Source organism: Phallusia mammillata, chromosome 7 (assembly GCF_965637545.1).
Source record: "Phallusia mammillata chromosome 7, kaPhaMamm4.hap1.1, whole genome shotgun sequence".
Taxonomy (NCBI): domain Eukaryota; kingdom Metazoa; phylum Chordata; class Ascidiacea; order Phlebobranchia; family Ascidiidae; genus Phallusia; species Phallusia mammillata.
Genome location: NC_137258.1, coordinates 3,160,910 through 3,187,181, shown reverse-complemented (window position 1 = coordinate 3,187,181; position 26,272 = coordinate 3,160,910). Strand labels below are relative to the sequence as shown.

Below are 26,272 nucleotides of genomic sequence, written 5' to 3'. Positions count from 1 at the left end.
AACAAACCATGAAAAAATTATCAGGTGTCAATTATCAACGAAAATTGTGTAAAATCTTGCAATATATGTTTTATATATAATTCAGTCACTAAAATAGTGGGAGTAACAGACGTTTTGATGGCAATTTGTCCATTTTGCGCATTATTCATTACCACCCTAGTTAAATTATACTTGTGTTTGTAAAACAGTAAAGATTTACGATGTTTGTGACCTGCTGCGTCGTGAAGTGGCAACACGTTTTTGCTCAAATATGGTGCCTTCCTGCCACACAGAACTTTTTTCGTATGTGTCCTAAAGATCACTAATTCGGAACGGCTTTAATTAATCAGATAAAACCTACCAGATGTCTCCACACCGAAGCAGAAGTTGAAAGATGAGAGTGGATAAGTGGATAAATACAGTGAGTATCAGCATACAAACTCATCATCTCTTTAATCAGCTGTTGTGGAATGAGGCAGCCAATTTTGCGACAAAAAATGGTAAATTGAATTTTATTTTTAGTGTTGGACCAAACAATGGCTTTACATTCATGGTCGGTGTATAACGTACAGTCGTTTTGAGACATTTCCTATTCTACGAATACTTCAACATCAGGTAACAAATGGTTATTTAATTGTTGTTGTAAAATTTATTTGGATGTTCTTGCGGTATGCGTATGTACCTAGTGGAGAATATCGTTTGTGTTCAAATTCTTGCGGGCTACGCTTTGAGGTTTGAACTTTTAGATTTCACTTCACAAACCAAGGCAAGGCATCCAGTCCCTAGCATTCAGCAAATTACCTGTTTGTTTTTCATTGCATTTAAATCCGTTCTTCTTTGTCTGCAAGTGCATGTTTGCTAATATGACATTGAGGGGTAGATCTATAAAGGCATGTGCGGCGCGCTTAAGAATGATTAGGTTTTGGCCTTCGTCTTTCTTGAGCTTTAACGCAGACTGGCGTAACGCAGGTTTATCTGTTCCGCTTTCCACTACAGCTTGACAAACCCGTTCCCATTAAAATCAAAATATCTTCAAAGCGTTTTCTTGTTCGGTCTTTATATACATATAATACTGACTGGGGAACTGTTTGAATACAACTGTAGTGGTGGTTGTACAATGTTACAGATAGTCGTGTGTCATGTTGCAACAATTCACACACACACTAGGTGGAGTAAACGATCCAATAACGGGCATAAACTAACGGAGACTGAACGCATTCAGCGTTTAACATGCATACTCCCTTTGTTGCTTTTTGATTGTGTTTTATCAATATCAGGCATAAAAAGAGACAACTGCAGTGTCTATTATTTAGGTTTTGACTTACGTCTCTCCTGAGTTTTAACATAAACTAGCGTAAAACAGGTTAATCTGTTCCGCTTTGCAAGATAGAGTTAAGTAAGCGGCACTTTCATAATAATTGATAAATTCGTGCAGTGTGCAATAGAAGGCGTCACTATCTTTGCTATTTCTGTCTTTGTTTGATGTACAGAGGTCAAATACATGGACTTTGTGCTCAATTGTAACTTATACTTTTCATTTCATGGACGTAAAACCCCTCTATATATACAGAATTACCACATTGAAACGGTGTTTTATGGTGAGAAGATAATTTGTACGATCCTGAAAAGGACGAAATATGGATGGAGGATGCAAATAATGAAACCGAAAAAACAAACAGGTAATGTCACTTTACCGTTAGTTTGTTGCTGCAATAAGCGCCGTTACAGATACATATATTTAACGTTAGTTGAAGTATTGTAGAATATGTACACTTCTTTATGCTTAGATGATTGGCACTGTGTATAGTATATGGCATACCCATTTAAGGTTAACCCCTACCCAGAAACTGTATGGATAAAGCAAATTTCCTGTTAACGTGGGTTGTGTGCTTAGAATTTTTTGCATCTCTTGCGTCATCCAATGGCGAAAAGCAAACATCGCTTTTCAATGATTTTTTGATCATTTTAAAACTTAGGTTTCATTTAAACGTTTTCTATTTCTTTCGTTTTTACACAGTTAAGCTTTTTTATAGGTTGCCTGAAGATCAATATCTCAATACGTGACTGCAACTACGAATGTGAAAGCTGGATGTCTACAAGCCGGTGTCGGAAAAGGAAAGGGAGGAGCTTGATGTAAGTTTTTGTATATTGGCTGAGAATCATTTATACTTGTTTTGGTGTAACGTTGACATTGTTTAAAAACTATTAAAAAAAATGTTTTTCATTCGTGTTTTTTTGTTTTGGACCTAATGGTCATGTACGTCCTTTATGTAGTGTTCCGTGTCATCTGGTAACTTTTTTAAGCGTAGACGCTTGGGAAAGTAAAATATGAATTCATTGGTATAAACACTGAGTATAAGCGAAACAGCACGTTTGGAATCAGACTCTACTCGTTCCACCTTTAACATGCATATTCTTATTCCGCGTCTTTTAGCTCTGAGATTTGTAGTCAGTAGAAATACACAGAGGTAACGCCGAACCCTTTTTTATCACTTTTGTATATTACATCAGTAAGCTAAATGTACGTAAATGTTTCATCTGTTTATTTAGTGGAACATTTATCGTTGTTTTGTTTGCAGATCAAAACGTAAGCTTCAGAAATCTTAATCAATCTGTAAGTGAATTTGCTTTAATGTCAAGAATGTGTCTTATTTAACTGCGTTTTGTTTTTAACGGTTTAAAGTTTAAAGGTTTTAGGATTTCACGTTTCGGTTTCTACTACCAGACCGTTTGTTGTTGCCATTAAAATCAAAATATCTTTGAAGCGTTTACTTATTAAGTTTGTTTATCCGATAAAACTAACTAAGAAATTGTCTGGCTGCACAACTGTAGTGGTGGTTGTACAATGTTATAGATATTCGTGTGTCACGTTGCAACAATTCACCTACACGCTAGGGGGAGTAAAAATCTGTTAACGGGTTTAAAAGCGTAACCACCCTCGGTTGAAATTGGTACAGCTCATTCAGCGTTTGTGATGGATATTCTCTTTGTTCCTTTTGCTTTGTGTTTTATTAATGTCAGGCATACATAAACGCAACTGTGGAGCCTATCATTTGTGTTTTGCACCAGCATGTTATTGATGAAATTTTTCAGTGAATCTGTAAAATCTTGTTGGTTATAATGTTTAGTTTGTATGCTGTAATAATTATGTTTGATTTGTCTGTTCACAGAAGCTGACTACCAGCGAACTCCATACAAAGTTTTGTCTCTTTCTTTAGCTACAGAAATCTCCAAATAACTGTAAGTAAATTTGCTTTTGATTATAAGTGTCAGTCGCCAACCGTCTGTTTGATTTAACTGTTTTCCATAATAATTAATCGCCTCTTTCCTAGCCACGCAATCGCAACATAAATCATCACTCTGACTTTGTCAGCAAAAAAACGTGTTACACGATACCGTGCACGAAATAGGATTGATCCGTAATACCTTAGTAGGTGGACCCCGCTCTTGTCCAACTGTTTGTGGTTTTCTAACCGTATTGCTATTTGAATATATTGTGCTGGGAATTGATTTTATTATAATGGCGAAAGTAGGCTATTCATTACAATGGCGAAGATTAATAGAACCAGTACCTTAAAGGGTTGCGATGGTATCTAGTGGGTTAAAAACCTTTTCAAGTCTTTTGTTAAGCAAATAAAAATAGGGACATTATTAAATCTGGTTGTGCTTTTTCAATCGTTGCTGAAAAAGGTGGGACACATTTTTTTGTGGAAAGAAACCCTGTTATACAACACATTTCAAAAACACACAGCACAGCAGCGATCATAAAATCACTAACACTGCAAAGTCACCAAAGTTGTTACCTAAGTAGTTAGGCGTCAAAACCCCTGATTTTACCCAAAACATAAACATATAATGTAACAGATTGCCCTTCTGTATGATAGTCAACTACAGAGAGATGAAGCAAATGATAACAAAATAAGACCCTGTTGATATTGTCCGTAGCTTTATAAAAAAAAACATGTTTACGTTAAAAGTGTTATTTCATGTTAAAATCTGCTCTTGTACAAAGGTATTAAAACTGGCGCAAAGTGCTACCAGAAACTTTTAAATTCGACAACAAACAAGACAAAGAATGGTAAAATATGGATGGACTGCAATCGTACGGCAAAGTTTGTTTCTTTTTCAACTTCATTTCACACATCACAAATATTTCAACAATTTCCACGAATTCTCCCTTCGCACAACAGTATCCATACACATATTGACAAAGTTTTATTCCATGTTTTGTTGCAGCATAACATTCCTCGTATCGACCCATCCCAGTAAAGGTGCGTACGAGAAACAATGCAGCTTTTACAGATCTGTCCCAAGATTTTACCCCACCCGAGTAAAATAACGAATGAAAGGACTTTTTTGCAAATCGAACTGCTTCGCGAAGTTGTCCACTGCGAAAGCGGTACGCGAAAATAACTTCATAGATATAACTGCAAAACTCGGAATATTCTGTGAAAGCAAGCTCAGTTCTATTCTTTAAAGGAATTGATTTCAATTTTTGGTACCAAACGTTTCCAAGGGAACTTTCTGCTTCCGATGAACGGCCCAAACTTGTTAAACATTCAACTTGGCGAGTAAGGAATTTTACAATGTAGTTTGAACCTATGTTCTCGTAAATAACTTTGCATTTCCATGCTTTGTTAAGATAATGTAGAGCTTCTTTGTATCTCTTCAGCCCACACAGACTAAAACCTTTATTGAGAAATCCTAAACTTAGAAAAGAGTCAGTTTCGTCTTGCACATGCATCTTTCTTCTTTCGGATAGCAGTTTTTCGTTTACCTCAAGAGCTTTGCTGTAACAATCCATTTCATTAAGACCTGTACTGTAATCCATTAATAATCCCAGACACTTTGCGTAGCTCTCTGGTTTCAGAAGTTCACTTTCCAATACTCTGTATGCAATCTCGAAGCACTCCTGAGATTTCTCGTGATCTCGAAGGAAGCTGTAGCAATTAGCTTTATCTGCATTTATTTCCAACCTTGACATAAATTGCGTTGCTGTGGAATGGTACGATATTATTAGTTCTAAATACTTTAATGCTTCTTCGTACCTATCTAATTGCATTAAGCATTTTTCGCATACTTCCATTTGTAAACCACCAATTCTTGTGTCGTTCAAGCCAAGCAAATAAATTCTTTTAAGTTCGGCTTTACTAACTTTGAGGCATTCTTCATATTAGCGAGATTCGTATAAACATTTACAATACAGATATTGCAATTCCACATCATCACTCAAGTTTTTATACTTATCCAATTCTTTACATTCGTTTGTTAATTTCAAAGCAAATCTGTAATGGTTTAAACATTTGGCTATATAAGCTGCCTTTTTGGGGCATTCTACGAAGCTGATAACGTTTTTCTTGTTTGCTTTCCTAAAACGTTCAACAACATACTCCTGAAGCGGCGCTGTGATATTTATTCCGTCCACAACTGCTCCGCTTCCTATATCTTTTGAAACCATCTCTAATTTGGATGGCTGACCCAAATGTAAATCTTGAAGCAAAATGTCATTTTGACCCAAAGTTTTGCAGTACAACCTCAAACGCATTTCACTTGCGACAGTCAATGAAAATTGCAGTTTACCATGCAAAGTCCCATCCATAATACCACGTTTCCTAAATTCATCAAGAATATCAAAACAGTTTGAAATTCTGCAGTCATGCAAACGACCAAGCGGTAAAATGAAAAGAGAACATCTCCTCAATGCAACACGCTTTATGTCTACTTGATGATGTAAATCTGTGGTTCTTATTTTGTGCAGTTCATAATCTTGTAAAATATTCTCCTGCACTCGTTGGTTGAATAAAGGCATTTGAATTATTTTTTGCTCGATTTTAGATTCAAATCTTGCAAAAACACCTAAATCACCAAACACGAAACAAGTTTTGGTCAACATGTCTGCTAAATGATATCCATTTTTTAAATCCTCTTCTGTTTCCAAGTAGTTTACCATCTCACTGACTGGTTTAATCAGCTCAGTTGTCCACGGCTTCTTCTGTGTCTTTGTTTGTCTTCCCAATGGATTCTTGCTAGCTTGTGGAGCAAATCCATCAGGACGAATTCCACATGGAGTGTATGCGTCATAAAACCAATCTCCTTCCTTGTTAAACGGATTGTTAAGAGACGGAATAGCCAAGAATCGCAGTAACGTAAATGTTTTTAAAATAATATTGGTTTGGAACAATTCGCTTCGAAACAGTTTCGTCAAGTCGTTGCTTTTGTATCACCCAAAGTGACCATTTATTACAGAACAATCGCATTGTACACCATAATGGCCAATCATTCACTGCCAACAAGTGTGTGTTTTACGTCATACAAGTAAGGCACCAACCAAACTAGTTGCTTTTTCGTCAGCACGCTTGTTCAAAAGCAAAACTGTTCCCAAATTTGTTCAGATTTTACGGTGTTTCGTAAGATACCGATACAAACAAACCCAAATATCCACGGTGCTCGCCACCACCCCGCCGCCACCACCCAGCCACCGCCTATACGGCGCCTATGACCCCAGGTATAAAATTAGTAGGCTATACATTAAAATTGAGTTCTAAATACCGCAAAATTTATTTCTCACTATACTTTCTTTTCCTAATACTTGTCTTTCGATGCATCATTAACAGCCTGAAATTTTACAAATTAAATTTTAGTTCTGTTGACTATTAAGTTATAATTGGAGGATAGTGATATTATCGCGAGAATACAAAACAAGTTGGCAGGTTCTGACTTGATGATTATGTGAATGCAGTATTATTACGTAATGCAAGGCAATAATTAGCATTTTGTGAAAACAATTAAGTCTTCGAAAATTAAAGATCCACCCCAGATGTAGTTACTAGTTTACATACTTTAACAAACAATGAAGGGAAGGAATGTGGTGCCCAGTTCTTTTGTTTTTTATTTGTTAAATTAGTCTATGGCCTAAAATGAGTTGGGAGCCATTCCCTTATGCGACCCCAGTTGGGAACCGCTGCCTTAGGCGACCCCAGGCAAATTGTCAGGCGACCCCAGTTGGGGTCGCGACCCACAGGTTGGGAACCGCTGGTCTACTCGAATGTGAGAGTCAATTTATGCAACAAAAGAGTGATATTCAATAAGCAAAAATGTCTTGTTTGGCTAAGCACCGTTGGGTATCGTTCCGAAACTCGATTCAGAGTATTTTAATCTATTGTTGAAACCGAATATTTCCGCTTTCGACCTTTATTATACAGTAGGAAACTTTAGGAGTAGAAATGCTGCTTGAAATGTCACTTCTGCTCGACACGAACCAATCATCATAAAATCTAATTTAAACGAGAATCATAAATCACTTTCACCCGCAAGCTAACATACCCATGGTACAGGTTGAACACATTAGATTGAGTAGCTTCTTATAATGAACAGGCAATGTATATTTTCCCGTTTTAAAAAGTACGCCTTAAATCACAAAAAAGCAGAAAGATTAGGAATGTGCATCGATAGTTCCTTCGGAAAATCTTGATAACTGAATTCAAGAAATAAAAAACAAGCTAAAATACTCGTCTGTGTCGAGACTGGAAGCCAAGACCTCCAAATTCCGAAAAAATAATTGTTGGACCAAAATGATTAAAAAAATAATGTTGAATATCATGCTAGTGAAAAAGGTAAACTTTGGACTTTGGCAGGTGTGTCTTTTGAAAAACAATGTTGCAGATTTTAAACCAAATATTGCGTCATCCAAGGTTTTGTGGAACACCATTGTTTAGTTTGTAGAGCACCATAAAATATAAATTGCAGCAGGCTGTTTGGTTTGTTTTTCGGGTCTCTCCACGCATTCGTCCTGTCATAAAGACGTAAATGAATCAAGGTCTTTGTTTTATGTTTAATTACTATATACGGCAAACAACACTAATGCCTTTGTCGCCAATATGATGCTGCAACCAAGGCAGTAGCAGTAAAAATTGGTCAAAGCCAAGTAATTGCTAAATCTTTGCTCCCTGGCAGTAAAATCGTCAGTTCCACTGCCATATTAGATGGGCAGGTACAGTGTTTGAAACTGGTCCTTATTTCTTGTGCTTCTGGTTATTGATTTGCACCACAAGGTTTTGGACGATAACAGCGAGGGTCTGGTCAAGTATATCAAGTACACCGCGCTGCATCCATTTTGGTATCGTGGTTCTGGCGTGTTTGAATCCCAACTTCTGAAGGATGTAGTCGACGCCCGCAGGCTCGATTCGCCGCCCAGCCCAGGAAATTAACCTAAAATTTAAAAACAAGTTTATTGTTGTTCGTTTGTCCTCAGTAAGCGAAAAAAGAAGTTTGGTTGTGGGAAGGGTTAATAGCGAAAATACGCTTTATATTCTGTTGTAGTGGTTCTCAATCTTATACTGATCGCGTACCACCTGACGAAATCCTGTTGTAAACAGCAGAACATGAGATGTGGGTATTTTTCTTGACTAGGACAGCGTATTTCTAAAACCAGCAAGGTCAAAAGTACGTCTAAGACACTTTTGCCTCAAATCAGAACGGATCAGTTTGACCAGTTAGTTGCATTTCTTTATCTGAGAAAGCTACTCGTGTACCACCGTAACACCACTAGTGGTCCGCGTATCGTAGGTTCAGAACCACTGCTCTATGGGGTTGTAGCAGGGCCACTTATATTCAGACATGGGGCTAGAATCCGAAACCCCTCAAAGACAAGACAAAGGGACAAACACCTTCGCCATCTTGGCGCATCGACAATTCGCAAGGAATCCAATTTATATAGCTACTCTTAAGATACAGTACCTCACAGTCGGTTCAAGTTGCCACGTGTTACACACGAAGTTGCGAAGGTCGGTGGGGTCAACACTAGTCGTCACGTGATCAGCATGCACGCTCGAGTGAGCACCAACGGAGGACAGTCTATTTCGACTGGATAACGCCTGTTGCTTTTCCTGTTTAAAAATGTTGGTATTTGTGGTAAATAATCCAACTGTAAAAAACTTGCCATTTTCACTGCCCACTGTTTAATAGCCACGAAGAAGGCGGTTTGGCAAGGAAGTTCAACAAACTTGTTTTAAAGTTATTTTTAAAGGTAAATGTCACGTAACGACAGAACTTATTTTAGAAGCAAGTTTGAATTTGTTAGGCGTTTGCGACTTTTTAAAGGAAAAACATGTCGATCTTAGTACACATACATATCCTAAAACAAGGAAAACTCTTAATTCACGCTTTAAGCGTAAGGTATTAACGGTCAATTCGATGTAGCTATCATTTACCTTGAGATACGACGATATTAGATCATGGAGAAACATGATGAGTTCAACATCCATGGTCACACAAATGTGGTCTGTAAATTCGGTGACAAAACTACATTCAACCTGAGGTCTGTTGTTGGAGTCTGGTGAAAAATATGTCAGTATTAACCAGACTATCACCGACAAACCAGCAAAAAGTACGTCAGTTCCTATCTCGAAATCGGTTGCATTTCGGCTTTGGATTTGTACCAAAAAAAATTATCTTTCGATTAGCGGGGTAACCATGAAGCGATTGGCTTTAACCAAATACATGCGGTACATCTTCAAACTATTTTGTCCAGCAGTTGGAGTTTTATCTAACCTGTGCACAAGCTGCAGTAAAAAAGGACAAAACAAACAACTTTTTGACTTGGTTTAGCTGTGTTTCGTTGTCACAATTCACACTGTTATTAAAACATTGAAACACAAATATTTACCATTTGGGTCAGGTTCTTTCGGCCCCTGAATGTGTTCTGTTTTGAAGTCGAGTTGTAACTTTGGCAGGGCAAATATAATGTCGGTCAAATGACTGTAAGTTGATTGACTCGAACTGGAAGTCCTACGACTGTGGGAAGAGTCCAGGCCGCCGTCACGCTGGTTCATGTCGTTCAAAGTGCGCAGAATGTTCAACTCTGAATGAATCAATGTGTTGATAAGTAAATTGTCGAAAACATTTTCACTCCAGGTAAAAAAATAACTAAAATGACTTTTTAAATAGACAAAAGTAAGATTAAAATCCTGTTGTTGCACACAAATAAAAAGTAGTTTAAAAGCCATTTTAGTTCAATAATAATGCTTTTTTGAAAAAACAAACAAACAGAAATATAATAGTTAAACAGGTCAAATAACATACCGCGTTGTTAATACCTCTTTTTTATTTTTACACAAAGCGTTGGTACTGCAAAACTAATATTAGCATAATACGTATGGTATCAAACCAGCCGAACCGCAGAAATAAAAAAAATCTAAAGTTTCTCGTATGATTAAACCTAGATTTTACACTTAAACGAGACACGCCAGGCCCATTAAATGAGTGATACCGAATCAAGCTGGTCTCCCAAGCATTCACATATGGCAATGCACAGACTAGAAAAATCTAGCCTGCGGTGGGATTCGAACCCACGATAGGAGTCTTTCCGGGACTCGCGCTCTACCAACTGAGCTACACAGGCTCAGTGGAGAATCTGCCGAAAGTTGAATCACAAACACTGCACATGTCAGCTCCGTAGTAGGGGATCGCCAAATAGACCAGTTATCAGTTAAGATGAACATTAACATTACCTTGATTTCTTGACGCTGTGACGTAAGCAAACCATTCTTCCAGGGGGGCTGCGCTGGGGGGGCAATTCTGGTGACCGGCCCTGGTCACGCGACTCACCGTTGCCATGGGATCCGATGACGGACCGCCAGTTTTTAACCAATAATCGTGACCCAAGTTGAAGGTCAAACTTTGAATGGCCAAGGTCGACGTCTCGTTCCCGTCCACTGATTCTGTGACAAACATTTGTTTTTTAAGATGTGTTTGTTAAATTAAAAACAATTGCTCATTGTGTATTGTGTATTGACAACTAATCACTTTATCGCGATGTTTTACCAAAACGACTGTATAAGTAAATGGGCTATAACGCAGTGGTTCTTAAACGGTGTGCCTTGGAAGGTAGCAAGATGCGCTCAACATCACGAAAAAGTTAATTTTCATAACATGATCGTCAAATTTCTCGACGATTTTTTTCTAAACAAATTAATGGTGCGCCTTAATGTTATTTATAATTGGTGCATCCTGGGGTGTTCAAAAATAAAAACACTGCTCTAATGCAAAGTACAGTAAAATTCCAACGACATAACACAAAGAGGTGTAAACGTTTTGGGATTTTAAAACAGTCAATACGACAGAAATGAAAAAAAAAACTGCAATCACCTTTAATTTCCTGCACCTCGGTGGAAAATATAATGTTCGGTTGAAGGAGATTGAAAAGAACCCAGGACTTGGAGCGAAAGTTTGCGCCGTGAAAACAAACCACCGTGAGCTCGTTGCCATGGAGACAGAGCGAGCCGCCGAGGTGGTACTGCGGGGCGCCATCCTGTGGCGACTGAGCAATGGCGGAGTAGGCGGGAGGCCAATGTCGGTGATGGGCGTAAGCAACTGTGAAGAAAATAAAAACGAAGTTAAAAATATGGACGACTTAGCGTCAAAGATTAGGAAAAACTTGAACGACGTCGTCATCTACATTAGTGATTCTCAAGCACGGCTGTCAGGGCCGCATGTGGTTTCCAACTACTTATTTTTCGGCCTCACCTGACCCCAGAAAGTCACTGAAGATTAAAATTATTAGCATGAAAGCTACAATAGCAAAAAATCGATGTTTACCATACAGAATCAGTAAACTTTCTGCAGAGAAGTGTTATTTTGAAAAAGTAGGTATTCAGATGGTTGTTGTTTGCTGTTGTCCAGCATTCTTTTTTTAATTTGTTTTTTTTTTTGCGGCTCTTTAAACACTTGAAAAACTACCTTTTGGCCCCGGCCATAAAAAGGTTTGAGAATCACTGATCTACATTCTCAATTTAGTGGAAAAAATATAGGGTAAAAACACTCTTGGTTGGTTTTAATGTTATATTTCATGTAATGTAATTGATATTTTTTCAATAAATAAACAAAACAATCGTTACCCTGCGGCATCGAAGTCTGACGTCGGAAGCTGACGTCACTATGGGAGGTTTGACCCCATGACGTCAGAGCGCGCACAGAATTATGGAACTGTTGAGTGAAGAATTCTTCAAGCTTGGAAAGCATCTTAATTACTTCGGGTGTGGTGGAACGCGAAATTATCAAGTAGAAATCGTTCCATCCAATGTCCCCAGGAACAAACACCGACACTGACCTGAACAACACACGAGTAGAATAAGTAGGTGTCGTTTGGAGATACCAGAGCGGGAGTAAGTACTCGGGTAGGTATACTCGGTACAAATCTGTTCAACCCGAAATGGATTCGAATACTCGGACCAAGATAAACAATGTAATGAGTAAAATATGCCATACAAAAGTACCCAAAAAGCTAAAATCAGAAATATTATACGGACAACGCCAATACGAGGGTTAAATTTAACCAGAGTATCAAAATCAGACTATACATTAGAAAACAAAAAACGTTTCGTTTGATATAAGACTATTTTGCCTAATTTGAAATCCCTTTGTGTTCCATTTTTAGAAACTGAAAAATATATTTGTCCGATATATGATTGGTAATCGAATTAAACTTATAAATAAACGATTTCAAATTTATGATATATAACGTATGAAAGGTGGAAATTGTTACAGGATGGTAACAGAATTGAGAATTCCCAGATTTAATCTACTAGGTATTGTGTTAGAAAAAAATATTAAAGCATTTCACAAATTAAAATTATCTTGGCAACCCAAAAAATATGTGTAAATTTGCCTTGCCGTTCCTTTCGGTTCTACCGAATTCCTATCAGCTATGAAACATCTGTGCACTTTCCAGAAAAAAGGGAAACACGCGAATAAATCAACAAGTGCTAAACTTACCGCTTATTAGGTGAGACTTTCCATTCATCTCTGAGCTTAAGACACGTGCCAGTTAGTCTTCCCATCATAATACACGTTCCCATGTATTCGATTCTACCATCCAATGAGTTAAACTTCACACACACGTTGTGATGGGGTTCGGATTGGTCAGTATCAAATAAATTACCTGAGGTGGTGACATTAAATATAGTTCAAGCAGTGTTTCAAAAAATATATTTTTTAATTTTCGACATTTAATTCATTGTTGTAAAAATCCTCATTATAAGTAAGTAAACCAAAAAGTGCTCAAATATATGTTAATTTTAATGCCAGAATATATCCTTTTAGTGTTTCAGTTTTTATTTTATTACTCTATTATTACTGTACTTGATTAGATACCCTCGATTAGATACTGTTTGACGCATGGTCGTGTAAAACAAAGAAGTTAAATACGTTTTAGCAAGATTCTATTTATCCCTATTATAACGTATTGTGGATGCTCGCACAACGTAAAAAACCTATGACTTCAATAACAAACTTACAGTTAGCTTGCAGTTTCCGAAGTTCAATGTCACCTCCAATGATTCCACTCTTCGCCGTCAAACGCGAGTTTTCCAGGCCACATGATAAATGGATTTCCTACAATTAATAATCAATAAGTTCAACTTTACTTGTTTAACATCTAGCAGTCGTGCTTTGCCTCGGGTACGCCGGTTTGCACCCTTTCCGCGTGCGCTTTATTTTATTTCCGTTTAGTTGCTTTTACATTTTAACTTCATGTCGCCTTTTTTTACCTTTGTGCGTCACCCTGTTGCGTGCCTTCTGTCGCTTTTATTTCTTATAACCTGATGGTGACAATAGCACTTGTCGAAACGTAGTTATGTTCTACACAAATATATTGGCTCTGACTTATTTGCTCAGATAAAACTTTACGTTTAGCAAACACTGTTTAAACAATCTGCTTGTCACGATTTTTTCTCTTTAATTTCTACCTTTTCCCCTGAACTCTGGAAACAGAGTTTTCCGCTGCTTCGGAGTCCATCGCACGACCAAACAGTGTTTCCCATAACATTACTCATATTCATCACCACATCCAATCTGCTCATGTTAACGTTGTACAACACAATACCACGCCAAACAGTATTCTTTCCGGAACCACTTTTCGATTCACTGCGACCTGTCACAAAATGCGCATAAATATATTTGTGAAGAAGAACAGCCAGATAAGTACACGAATAGTATTTACTTTAATATTAGATCGTTATTAAAAATGCTAAAGTTTACCTGAATGAAATGAACTCTTCGGGGTCAAAGGTCGCCTTGCCGTAGATGAACCAGAGGTTGAATATTTCCCACTCCTGTCGGATGACATTGTTCCGCTCCTGGGATAAAAACGGAGAAATATTAAAAAAAGCACAACTGATTGCTGACAAGAAATGCCACTAAACACTCGTTTTTGACGAGATATTATGATTATACAAGATGAACAATGTCGGTTACGGAAAAGGTTATACGGTTGCGTCACTTATACTCGTTTTTATACGAATCTTTGCTATGCCCTAAAAATTGCTTGGGCATTACGGCTTGGAAACAAAATTACAGAGCACACGCTACACATGGCGTTGCTAAACAGTCGGTTTAGAGCAAAAATCAAAAATACCTCGCTAAAAAACATGATAAACGGATAAATGCTTACCACATAACTGAAGTGCTTTTGTATTCAATATTACATAATATACGGCTGTAAAACTATACATTCTACCCACCTTTGTTGCATGGAGTCGTTGTTTGTGTCTCCAAAGAACAACCTCCTTGCAATGCTCTTCCTGTACCAAGCACGGGGAAAAGCTAGAATCTCGCTCAGACGTCGCATATCGTACTTAAATGAAGCGTTATCTGCCAAACGTACAAACAGATTTACGTTACACCGCTGTTTAATAACATACGAGACTGATCAACATATTTAAATTGCCACATTGGCTTAAAAAAACTCCTTACTATTGTAAAAGCTTATTTATGATTTGTCAGCACGATTTACCCAATCTGTTACGTCAATACAATATACATCAAAAGCCAAAAATAAGTAACACCAAGATAATAAGTTCAGTGGCTTGCAGTGTTGTTCCAAAAAGTCCATTGTTCCAAGTTCAAGTGCAAGTTAATGCCAAGAAACAAATCCATTCTCACCAATGTCAGCAAGCACTGACAAGTTGATTAGCAACGATTTGTTTTCGATCGCTTTTCCACCAATCAGAGGACCAGTTTCCGTAACCACAGGCCCGGTGCCTTTCCTGGTTCTGACAATGTTCACCTGAAAAGATAGCAAGATGGTTTACTGTGGATAAGCGCAGCTGTGCCCAGTGTTTTTTCAAGGTGTTTTGGGGGACCGAAACGGTCCCCCAAATTTCTCCAGCGGTTTCCCAAATAAGCAAATATGGCTATTTTTTGGTATTTAAATGAAACACTTGCGGTCTCTTAAAACTACTTAGCGGTCACCCAAACCAAACCTTAAAAAAAACCTGGCTGTGCCAATGACCGAGTACTGAATACCAAGTATTGTCATAAAGGACAAAAATTGATCATTACAATTTTTACGAAAAATACAAACACGCCAATAATGTATTAAGTTATACATATATGGTGCCACAATAGACCGAATTATAACCATAGACTCAATCGATTAGGCCGCATCTAACCCTCTAAAAGGCAACATACTAATGGACGATCACTGTTGTTTTTTCAAGTGTAACTTTAAATATGGAAACAGGTTTCCAAGGAAACAGAATCAGTCGATAAAAATGTAAGAATATCTATTTCGCCTATTAGCATCAAATTATACCCATGGAATATTCGGGCAAACAAATTTAGTGCACTATCATGAATTACAAGAACACATATAGTTCGCAGTGCTCTTAACAGCAACCGTTTAAATATGAACGTAAAAAATCGTCACTGTGCAACCATTTATCATCGCTCAAACAAGAACAAACAACTATTTGACTCACTTTAACTAGTTGCAGATTTACGCTGAGTGAATCCTTTCGTCCCGAACCTGGTTCAAATTCATCCAGAGTTTGTTGGGCATCGTACTGATGAAAAACGTAGATCGAAAAATCGGACATCACAGCTGTGAAGCTCAAACCACTTGGAATCTCTGCACAAATGAAACGTTGTAAAGCAAAATTGACCACCAAACATTAAATGCCAACATCAATGATTACGTTATTAGACATACATGTAAAAATTTCTAGATCCTGTTAAATTAGAATCATAACACCGCTATTATTGTTTTGTTTCTGCAGTTCTAGGAGTAAATACGACTAAAGCCGTAATTGCCTGCGGTCTAAAGGTGAAGATTTTTAGTGTTGAACTTTTCTTTGTGAAAATGTTAAAACGTTTGCATGGACGATTTAGGATCCGTCAAGGCGTTGTATTTACCCAGCTTCAAATGTTGATAAATTTCACAAAAAAATGTCCGTAAATATAAATTATCTAGAATTGCTTTTTAAAATCCTTACACAGTGTTGAAAATGTGAGACGGTGAATTTAGCAGTTATGCTAGTGATTCAGTTTTTAAAAATTCCCGGTTTTATGAGTGCTGAAAATTATCGTAACAAACAATTGCTTGTGATTAAAATCCGATGAGAGATAGAAAGTGAATAAGGAAATTTTGTTGAAATGTTTCGGACCGCAAATTTGTTCCAACCTTTTTCGAGAAAGGAAAACTGTGAAGAGGAGGAAGAATCCCGGATGCTGCTGAAGATCAGCTCCAAGCTCGGGATGTGGAGAAGACATTCGACACGTGACATCGGCTGACAGTTGAAGAGGACCTGGGAGGGTTGAACTTGAACCAAAACCACGACATCTACTGGCAGTGATGCCATGGTGGTGTTGAAAACCTCCACTGCACCCGGACCCTCACTCTCTGATTCCTCTTCTTTGTCTTCATCCTCATCCGAGTAGAGAGATCGTCCTGAGGATGCAAAATGTGAAAATGTAGGTAGTATAGAACGACGAAACGCCGGAATAAAATTACATTTGCCAGAAAAGCTCTACAAACTTGATGTCGTGCACTGTCTGTAGATTACTTATCATGTAATGGCTTCATGCTTTTATACATAATTTCACCTTTCACAACGGGAGCATCTGCTTCCGGGATCACACTCAGAGTTTGCTCCAGGAAGTCAAGGAGGAATGGACTAATGATCATCTCCGGAAGAGACTGTAGGAAGAAGCAAGCGTACACGCACGCTCTCTTGCTTCCAGATGCGGAGGTTGGAGCTTGTCCTCCACCTGGAGTGATGATCTCGATATTTGGGATCTCTCTGGAGTTACGAGGTGAGCCTGGAGGAGTAAAAAACTCCTGCATCCTCTTCTCACTCGCGGCAGAATTGTGGGAGTTGTAGTGGAGTTTCACGTCGACTCCGGGAACAAAGAAAGTCGTGGTTTTGTTCAGAGCCATACGAGGTGCCTGAATTCCAGGTTTCATTTGTATTCTGTAAACAAAATATTAAACATATTGATTATTTCACGAAAATCAAAATATCTCTGCAGGGTCTTTTCAACAACAAACATAATTGTTTACAATCAATAGTTCCAACCGGTGGGAAATGCAGGGCACAAAATATTATCATGAAAATAACAGAGGGAAAGATTCGAACTTTACGATTTTAATGGGAAACTATACGAAATAGGTTAAGAACCAATTTACGATTAATAACTGGGAAGACATGTAAAGAGGCCCAACAAACGTAATACACATGGAAGGGGGTCTTATTTTTTTTCACCCACCCTGCAGTGGAATGTGGTGACGTCATCGGATGACATACAATCATCCCACCGTCGATCTCGACACGAACGTCAAGGACAAGTTCAAGGTCGGCGTCTAGCTCATTGGCGCCCGTCTGTGTCGAAACAATTTCAACATCAAAAGCAATTTCTTATTATTTTCTTTGTGATATATTTGGATATTTTTTTTCATTTTCAAAATAAATATTTTTAAGTTTCTTTAACAGGATAAATACATACTTGCAGTTTTTTCAGTTGAAAACATATACTTCTAGATTCTTTAATCAAAAAATATTTTTTTAAAAACTTTTTGATGCAATACAATTATATTCCACTTTTGGCAAACCGACGTTTTGTAAATACGTAAAAAAATAACCTGTGATGATTGCAGGAACGATGATTTATGAGAAGATCCGAGTCCGTCATCTTGGTAAAGCGGTCTACGGACATTTCTTTGCCCATCTACTTCGTCCATATCCGAATCTATACCAAAATGTGAATAAAAGGCATAAATCCTTTCTTTTAATAACAGAAATATATTATTAACAAACAGGCATCGTCAATTTCTTATTCTAATAAGGATAGAATTGATTCTATTTGAATAAGAAACTGATGATGCCTGTTTATTAAGGCGAAATATATATTTCTGTTATTAAAAGAAAGTATTTATAATAAAATCTCACAAAAGCGTGTTTTTTTGTTTAATTCTTGACCACAGAAAAGTACTCGGTTCCAACACCTCGATGTTTTTGATGCCAGTAGTAAAAAACTAGTCAATTGTTGCTTAATTAACGCGTGACGTCATAAAATGCGCAAAACATGCCACGTGTAAAACAAAAAGTACACTTGTAGCTTTGACTTCCATCTATAGTGTAGTTATAATGTGATTAACCGGTGAACAGGTTTTACAAACAAGGTACCAAAACTTGATGAGTCATCGTCTGTTTCGAAAGGATCCTGTGTTGCTTCGTCATCGTCCATTGTGATCACGTGAGACGAGGAGTACTGACCGGAAGCGCGCTGCTCCCAGAATTGATCCCTGTAATCCCGCGGAGGCAGAGTTGCAAATGCCGAGTGCACCATCTTCGGTGTTGGCAGTTTGCTACAATCGCAAGTTGGTTAAGTTACTGAATTGAAATTGACCTGACTGGATAAAGGCTAACAGGGTTTAGGTAGGTTGTACACACACAATGGAACATTCTACAAATATCCCAATAAAGATGATTAAAAAATTATCCTACACAAACTGGCAGATTTTTGAAATAGTTGTTTTCAAAGTGACAGCCACAGAATAATGTTATGTGCAGTTTGCCAGTTAAAAAAAATATATATATTTTGGGAATGCTTTGTGACCGGCTGATTCGGTATAACGCATTCAATGGGCATGGCGTACTACGATTTATAAATAAGTATGTTGGATCGCTGGCCTGCATCAACGCCCATTTCCAAAGCAAGGATATTAGCAGAGTAGGATGATAATTTACGATGACGCAATAACTTACTTTGTTCCCATTCCATGCGACAGCGACCTCTGGTGTGTAGGTTTTTGTGATTCGCCCTTAACATAAAAAGCAAGTTTCTTAAAACATTTGCTTTGGACAGGACTTTTTATTAGGTAATGCGAAACTGACGTATTCTGTTCAGTTATCAGCTTGTCTTGGCAATCGCCTTTTAAAACAAATAACAGTAAAGATGACCAAGTGAAACGCAACGGCCTTGTGCTCACAAGGTTGGTTGTACAAAACCCGGCTCGACCAAATGTGTGCTCGGATCAAAAAATTGAAGCAAGATTGCTCCAACCCAGTAAACTCAGATAGGTTAAACGAGTGGTTCTCTACCGTGGAGGAAACGGGCGGTATTTACATTAATTTATTCATGTGGTTTGTAAAGAGACACTGCAGCTCTGATGATCTGTGAATTTATGAAATATGATCTGTTTTGCTGATAAAAAAAAACAATTTTAAATGAACTTTGCATGGTTTAGCATCAACTAAGCGGTAGGGAAGAATGAAAATGTTACAAATGGTTAAGCGAGGAAATTGTCGATACTTTAACACACCAGACAGATTTACCGATAGCGGACTCATTGTCAACATAAAGCATTAAGATTTTGCTACACCAACCGAAATCACAATATAACCTCTGCACTCTTACGTCACATGCTTACGTGGTTTTTGGTGCTCGATCTGCGAAGTCGGTTCCGTACAGTCTGACGAAACATGGATGAGAGAGACGCTTCGATGGAATTGAGCTGTTTTTCCTGTTCCTTGATGAGAGATGGTTTCGCGCCAAGTGATTTCAGATCGTTCACCACGCGAACCTGTGCAAAACAAAACAGGTGTAATAAGTTTTGGACAATTTTTTAAAAAAGGTAAATACTTCATCCAAAAAAATGCCAGAGAAATTGTACATAGTGAATGTATTTTACTGCAGAAGCTTCAATAGTTGCTGTTGTTATTATCATAGCAAGGTTTGGCTGCTGCTCTTATGCTTATTACCTACTTTTTATCTGGGTGAAGGGAAGTTTACGAAACAAATAAATAATCAAAGCGACTAATATTTTTATTAATGGAGTTGCAACACATGTAGTTACAGCGTATACGCCTATTTTTTTCAAATTTTGTCAATCATACTCGATTCATACTCCAAAAGAGTAAAAAATTCTAAGCTTTTCCAAAAAGAAAAATATCATGATTTGAAAAACAAATACTATGACTTGACAAATTCTAAACCCCCAGGACTTTCAGGGAAACCTTGCTCTTACAACGACCAACTCCAACCTTAGAACAAGCTCGTATATTACCTGTTCGTTCAATTCCTGTTCCAGTTTCTTGGTTCGTTCCTTATACGACCACAGCTTAGGCGGCGACCCATCGCTGGCCACGCCTGGTGAATGCTTATCACGCGTCACCGGACCGTCAGGCACGTCATCAAGTGACGTCATATCCACGTCAGTGAGGCTGTCCGACCTCGAGCCCAAGTTTAATTTATCCGATGTTGTGGAGTCGCGAGAGAGGTTGCCGTCTTGGCCAGTGATCAGAGTCAAGGTGTCGATAAGCCGGGCAAGGTAGGCGCCGATTTTTGTGTCCAATTCAACATCGATTCCCTTCATTTGCCACCGCACGTTGGCGCTAGTGCGCGCAGTAACGCTAGTGTGGGCTTGGTGGCTGGTGGTGTCCGTGCAAATCTGATAAGGTACAAAATTTGGTTACAGCATTAATTCGTGGTCAAAAAATCACACGGATTTACGTCATACGAAAATACGCCAACGTTTTTTTCACATCAAAACTGCGCCGCGGAAATAATATGATGAAATTGCAGTGTACGTTTGCGAAGGCGAAGAGAATATGCATCGTTTTGGAAGCTTTCACGCAAGTAACAACGTTCCTTTGTAACCAGTAGTGCAAAATATTTATCAAAAAGAGATTTGCCAAAACAGGAATAAATCGTACACCCTAATTTCACAAAAATCCTCATTCTTTGCGAAGTCAAGTCGGTGTTCTTTATAAGAAAGACCATGTATATATTACTTTTATTACTATTTTTATTTTTTATCAAGTTTACAAAATGTGCATCTAATCATATCTTACCTCGTACGTCCCATCTGGAACCACGAACGAGTTCATAATAACCAGACCCTTGGTTCCAGGACCCTGATTGACCTGAACCGGTTCCGGGCCCCAATCGTCCCATGACGTCTGGAAATCGTCCGCAAATCTTACACAAAAACCCTTGAACTGACCCCGTGTTACGAGTGAGCGATCGTAACAAGCCGATATCGTGGTTTTCTCCACTGTGAGGACCAATGCTGATGCAAGCTCGTCTTGCGTGGACAGCTGGAAGGAAGAATATTGTAAAGTTACATGGTTGCTGCAACAATTATGTGTTAAACCGGTTATTTTGAATCTTGATTTTGCAAAAAGTCAAGCTCTGAGTAGCCAAAATATCCAATATTTGCTTCTGGTATGGGATACTGGTTTTATTTTTTTATTTTTTTTGTCAGAGTTGTAGGTTTGGACTTAAGGGCATTTGGCTCAAAACTAAGAAAAGTAGCAGGATTAATCGTTGTTTTCTTAGTCAATGAGATGACATAATTTTTTTTCAGTTGGTAATGTTTTCGTTTACTTTTACTGTGTTTTTCAAAAAACAAAACAAAAACTAGAAGGGTGGCTTAGCACATTTTGTTGTTGCATTTACACTATAACCTGTTTTAAAACATTAATATATTTCCTATGTTTATTTTGTATTGGGTCCCATATTAGCCATCGTCTTTATAACTTTAGTCGTTTCTGCAGGCAAAAACTCATGGGTCCCCACACATGCAAAGTTGAAAATAATGCAATTCAAGAGATAACCATGAGAAAGTCGGGTGTTGTAAGGTAAAACACAGTGATTGGTACTGGGCTTAAATAATAATACTATGTAGAATACAAACTATAAAATTAGATTCACCCTAGATATTGTTTGAAGTATGTCCTATTTAACGTTTTAAAAAACTGACCCATTTTAGGGGGCTAGTAGGGTAACTAATTGGGTTCGACACACAAACTAAAAAATATATAAAAACCACAAAAACTCAATCAATAGTACTGCAAAATTTCAGCCCAAACCGCCAATGTTTAAAATTTCGACCACTAGAGGTGTTTTAGGCAACAACCGTTAATGTTTCTGACGTCATAGGGCTGTTAACAAGCCCCTAACTGCATTTTTTGTTTATTGACATAGGCCCCTAACTGCCATGGCGCTAAAACGTCCACCAAGCAACCCACCAACGAGCAACATACAACTGGTTGCCCATGTAACACTATTGAGCAACAGAAATCTTTCGTTTGTGGTGCCCAGTAACATACAAATACGTTTTACACTTTAGGGCAGGGGTTCCCAACCACATCTACATAACTATATGTACCACCTGTGTAAATATCAGCCAAATCCATCAAATATTTGATGGAAAAACGAGTCGGACAAACTTTGGCAAGAAAAAAAAGGAAGAAAAAAAAGAAAAAAACAAACCAAAAAAACACAATTTGAGTAAAATTAATATGTGTCCCCTTCAGGGAAGGGGACCCATAATTAAATAAATTTGGCTCTTGTTTTATCCATCGCACTTAAAACTACCTAAATTTATTATTTTATCTCATTTCGTTTCAGAAAACTATTTTTTCTACCAATACATGTTGTGTAATTTACACAAATATTTACAACCGTTATATGTATTTTTCAACTTACCGTGTACTTGCTGACGTCACTGACAGTGGGCAGACAAATCCCAAGATCTCGAACAGATAGTTGAAGGAATAAGTTGCTCACAACATTGGAAGGTTTATTCCGTTGAATCGCATTCACAACCTGTGGCAAATTGAAATAAATGTACATCGTATGTTACATGAAAAAAAACTAAATTACAAGGCAAAAATCATTCAAGTTTCATTCTCTCCAAAGTTCAAAAAACATTAAGTTACGTCAAAATAACCCGAGAAAGACAAACAAATTACTTTTTTGACCTGTTCTTAACGTAATTCTTCCTTAAGCAGTACACTATGGTATAAGATAAGTGCGATTGCCTTTGATGTGTTACATGTTTTAACTACTTACGTTTCTCGTTGCCTGTCGAACGCCTTCATGACTAACTCGTTTTTCAGTCCATTCCTCATACGCATGTTTGTAGGCCAGAAAAATCAAAATGGCTAAAGAAATAAAATATCTTAATTTATATCTTACTTTTTTGGGAGAAACTCTTGTTGAAGCAAAAGTTAGGGAGAGAATGCCAGCCTTCTAATTTTTTTTTTTTTGAAATGTTTACATTTTTACTGATCAGCACATTTTGCTAATAAAATTTTACAAACTTCACAACGATATAATGCGCTAAACAAGGAGATTTATTTTTTGCCAAAATCTCAACAAAAAGTTGTTAAATCTCCAGCACTTTTTTCGTTGCATGGTAACTCATAAATCCAGAATTTCATTTGGCGTAAGATAATTTAAATAAAGTAGTTTATTTTTTTACCTTTATCAAAAGCAGTCGGTTGTACAAAAAATATCGGTCGTTCCAAACTAATCAGAACCACATTGTTATCTTGTACTTTCGAATGTGGAGAAAGCTCTGTGAAAAAGTGCAAATATATATTCTCTTCTGTTCAGTTTACAGCAAGAACCAAATCAACACGCTCAATCCTACGCTGCATGCTACAGCTGTAAAGCGCATTTTACTTTAAATTCGCACGTTTTTATCAATGTTTTATGAGACTCAAGTGTATATAAACGGGTGTAACTGATGTGATCCTCATATCACCGATGAGTATTTACCAAAATGTTTGAATAATAAAGGGCCGTTGTTTTCCCCCCAGAAAAATGAATAATTTGTACCAAGAACCCAAAATTAAAACACCTACCAAATTTTAAATAGTTTATAAAAGTTAAGAAATAACTTCAGGATGGTACGTGAATGAACACAATAAACAAACATAAGATTTAAAAAAAAACATTAAAAAATGCGCGCTTGCAAGATTTTTTAACGTACTTGCTTTGGGAACACTTTGCTGTGAGGTGTTTTGCAAGCCGAGTCGCGTTGTGAAGTACGCCATCTGCTGGAATTCCGGTTCAGCTTCGGGATAAACGCTGTTGACGTGTAGAGTGCCCAGTGATAACGTAAGGTCAACCTGAGCCTTCCCAAACATCTTCAAGTACTTTGACAAATTTTCTGTGACAAAATAAGGTGTTAAAAATATATGGTGGTCTTGAGAGGATTAGTTCCTCCAGCTGTACTAATACTTTGAAATTTCATTTTTATAATTATATTTGTTTTCTTTTTCTTTCATTTTATCCATGACTGGTTTTGTACATGTGATACAAAATGCAGACAAATGTGTTTATTGAGGGGTGGATGTTTAACGTGCAAAACGACTTCATTAATATTTCAAAATATATAAAAAGAACATCAGATAATGTGACGAATTCTGGCACCTTATTCCAATAGAATAAATTGGAAACTGAAAGAAGTTTAAACTTTAAAGGGAAAGGTTTTGCAGACCTTTTTGCAGAGGAATTTGTTGATTGAGAGACACCTGGTGCTAATCTTTAATTAAAAACAAGCCAAAATAAAATGAGTTTCAGATAATTATATTCAACCAGACATTTTGTCTTCACTTGATTGCAGTAATTATGTGTAAGAAAATGATCAAGTTCTACAAGACGTACAACAAATCGAGCACTTTTCATCGCATCTTTGTCGTTGTTTATACAATTTGTACACTGTTTAGTCAAGCATTTTTAGGACAAATGTTCATTTTAATAAAAGAACTATGTTCGTAGCTTTTACCGTCAAGGCTGGTACATAACATACACTTACTCAGTTTTCGTCCTTCTGAGGATCGCAGAACTCGATTTGAAAGTTCGAATTCAATTTTTCCAGTTTTCAAGCGGACAGCATTACTGGATGGGGTAGTGGCGGTCAATCTGATGTCCTATAAAAATATGTAAAGTTGTTGTTACTAAGTTATAGATACAGAACAAAACCTATTCTTAAAAATGTTTTTTTTTTATTTACATTATTAAGATCGGTATCAAATTCAATACTTGGCATTGGTAAGTATCTTTTAAATTGAACCTGAAAGGTTTCGCAAATGTTCAAAAAATACGCTTTTTAACCTTTAAAAAGTGACGAGTTCTTGATTTTGGTGAAGTATTATTGTTAAACTTTGTCGAGCGTGTTACTACAAACGCCAATACTACCTCGAGTTGCACTTCAAGTTCGTAGAGGAAATTCTGTCCTTGATTGGAATCGGAAGATTGAATGCTTGCCTCTGATCGAACCGCCATCGGTTTCTTACCACGTGACACCTTCAGGATGACGTCATTCACCTGAACATTCAAAAAGTTGGTAACAGACCAAAGTTGCCTATTGAATGACCGCATGATATACGGCGGAAAATTTAAGTCGTTGTTACGTCATAACCACAGTATAGATCAGGGGTCGGCGAGGTGGTTTTTCATGGCACGCCATCCGATTTGCGTGTTTATATTGAAGTAACAATTTAACCTGTTACACTGCTTGTTTATAGTTTGTATTATACCATTGTCTTAAAATACAGCCTTACATGCACAAACACTCTGCTTTTTCTTATTTTATTGATATTTGCTGGCACGAACCACTATTATTTAGAAAACGTTGGCACACGAGGTCATTAACACATGGAAATTACAAGAAAATTGGCGCACGTTGTCTAAAAGGTTGCCGACCTCTGGTACAAATATTTAGATTGATATCATGAAAATTGATTTTTAATGCCGCGAAAACTACAAAATATTGGACAAATGTTATGAAGCCTGTCCGTTATTGTTGACACCATATTTTTTGAAGATCAAGGGTGTAGGTTTATGTTTGAAAAGAAAATCAGATTTAACCTCCTGCATGAAGACTTCGTGGAAGAAAACCAGCTGGTTGAATAGATCAGTGGTGAGCGAATGATCAAAACTTCCAACTTGTACTTTGATCCGAAGATAATCGCCCTCACGTAACTCGTCTTCAGCTGTGAGAGAAAATAATTTTTACTGCTGGGGCTTCTAAATCATTTGTAATTTTTTTAATTGCGCATCATTTAGCTCAGCGGTTCCCAAACTGGGATCCGCGGTCCTTAAGGGGTCCGTGAGGCCATTTTGGGGGGACCGCGAAGCGGTTGAAGTAATTCTATAATCTTATTTGGCGTCAGTTTGTGCCACTAAATAAGTTTAAATCAAAGTAGAATTGAGAATCAAC

General features: G+C 37.5%; 2 protein-coding genes and 1 non-coding gene across 3 annotated transcripts in view; 1 reads left to right on the top strand and 2 right to left on the bottom strand.

Annotated features, from left to right (window-relative positions):
* The first annotated feature begins 45 nt into the window (after positions 1–45).
* LOC145238710 (uncharacterized) lies at positions 46–3,261 on the top strand. Its single transcript, XM_080101955.1, has 6 exons — positions 46–400; positions 502–594; positions 1,550–1,658; positions 2,013–2,112; positions 2,559–2,593; positions 3,150–3,261. Exons 1-5 carry the CDS (start codon positions 374–376, stop codon positions 2,584–2,586), a joined length of 357 nt encoding a protein of 118 aa, XP_079958081.1. The 5' UTR covers positions 46–373; the 3' UTR covers positions 2,587–2,593; positions 3,150–3,261.
* A 3,772-nt stretch (positions 3,262–7,033) lies between these two features.
* LOC145237834 (bridge-like lipid transfer protein family member 1) overlaps positions 7,034–26,272 on the bottom strand; it is a 49,822-nt gene continuing 30,583 nt past the window's right edge. The window contains exons 49-78 of the mRNA XM_080100825.1: positions 25,921–26,045; positions 25,249–25,377; positions 24,866–24,980; positions 24,038–24,217; positions 23,525–23,620; positions 23,113–23,204; positions 22,747–22,866; positions 21,108–21,353; positions 20,321–20,704; positions 19,685–19,837; positions 19,020–19,075; positions 18,438–18,619; positions 17,894–18,000; positions 17,521–17,633; positions 16,858–17,225; positions 16,436–16,702; positions 15,735–15,883; positions 14,917–15,040; positions 14,496–14,625; positions 14,014–14,111; positions 13,722–13,906; positions 13,272–13,368; positions 12,751–12,916; positions 11,874–12,085; positions 11,125–11,349; positions 10,488–10,697; positions 9,644–9,838; positions 9,189–9,310; positions 8,716–8,864; positions 7,034–8,187 (exon numbers count right to left, since the gene is read on the bottom strand). Coding sequence (XP_079956951.1) covers positions 7,992–8,187; positions 8,716–8,864; positions 9,189–9,310; positions 9,644–9,838; positions 10,488–10,697; positions 11,125–11,349; positions 11,874–12,085; positions 12,751–12,916; positions 13,272–13,368; positions 13,722–13,906; positions 14,014–14,111; positions 14,496–14,625; positions 14,917–15,040; positions 15,735–15,883; positions 16,436–16,702; positions 16,858–17,225; positions 17,521–17,633; positions 17,894–18,000; positions 18,438–18,619; positions 19,020–19,075; positions 19,685–19,837; positions 20,321–20,704; positions 21,108–21,353; positions 22,747–22,866; positions 23,113–23,204; positions 23,525–23,620; positions 24,038–24,217; positions 24,866–24,980; positions 25,249–25,377; positions 25,921–26,045 — 4,991 coding nt within the window. The 3' untranslated portion in view covers positions 7,034–7,991. The remainder of the gene's footprint in view (positions 8,188–8,715; positions 8,865–9,188; positions 9,311–9,643; positions 9,839–10,487; positions 10,698–11,124; positions 11,350–11,873; positions 12,086–12,750; positions 12,917–13,271; positions 13,369–13,721; positions 13,907–14,013; positions 14,112–14,495; positions 14,626–14,916; positions 15,041–15,734; positions 15,884–16,435; positions 16,703–16,857; positions 17,226–17,520; positions 17,634–17,893; positions 18,001–18,437; positions 18,620–19,019; positions 19,076–19,684; positions 19,838–20,320; positions 20,705–21,107; positions 21,354–22,746; positions 22,867–23,112; positions 23,205–23,524; positions 23,621–24,037; positions 24,218–24,865; positions 24,981–25,248; positions 25,378–25,920; positions 26,046–26,272) is intronic.
* Positions 10,305–10,378, bottom strand: Trnas-gga (transfer RNA serine (anticodon GGA)). Its single transcript has one exon. It is a non-coding gene; the product is annotated as a tRNA-Ser (tRNA).

What these genes read in the sequence shown, in the direction of transcription:
- LOC145238710 (XM_080101955.1), top strand. Translation starts at nt 374, where the DNA reads ATGAGAGTGGATAAGTGGATAAATACA. An exon ending in TGGATAAGTGGATAAATACA is followed by an intron (nt 401 to 501) that starts GTGAGTATCAGC and finishes TTTTATTTTTAG; the next exon opens with TGTTGGACCAAACAATGGCT. An exon ending in GAAACCGAAAAAACAAACAG is followed by an intron (nt 1,659 to 2,012) that starts GTAATGTCACTT and finishes GCTTTTTTATAG; the next exon opens with GTTGCCTGAAGATCAATATC.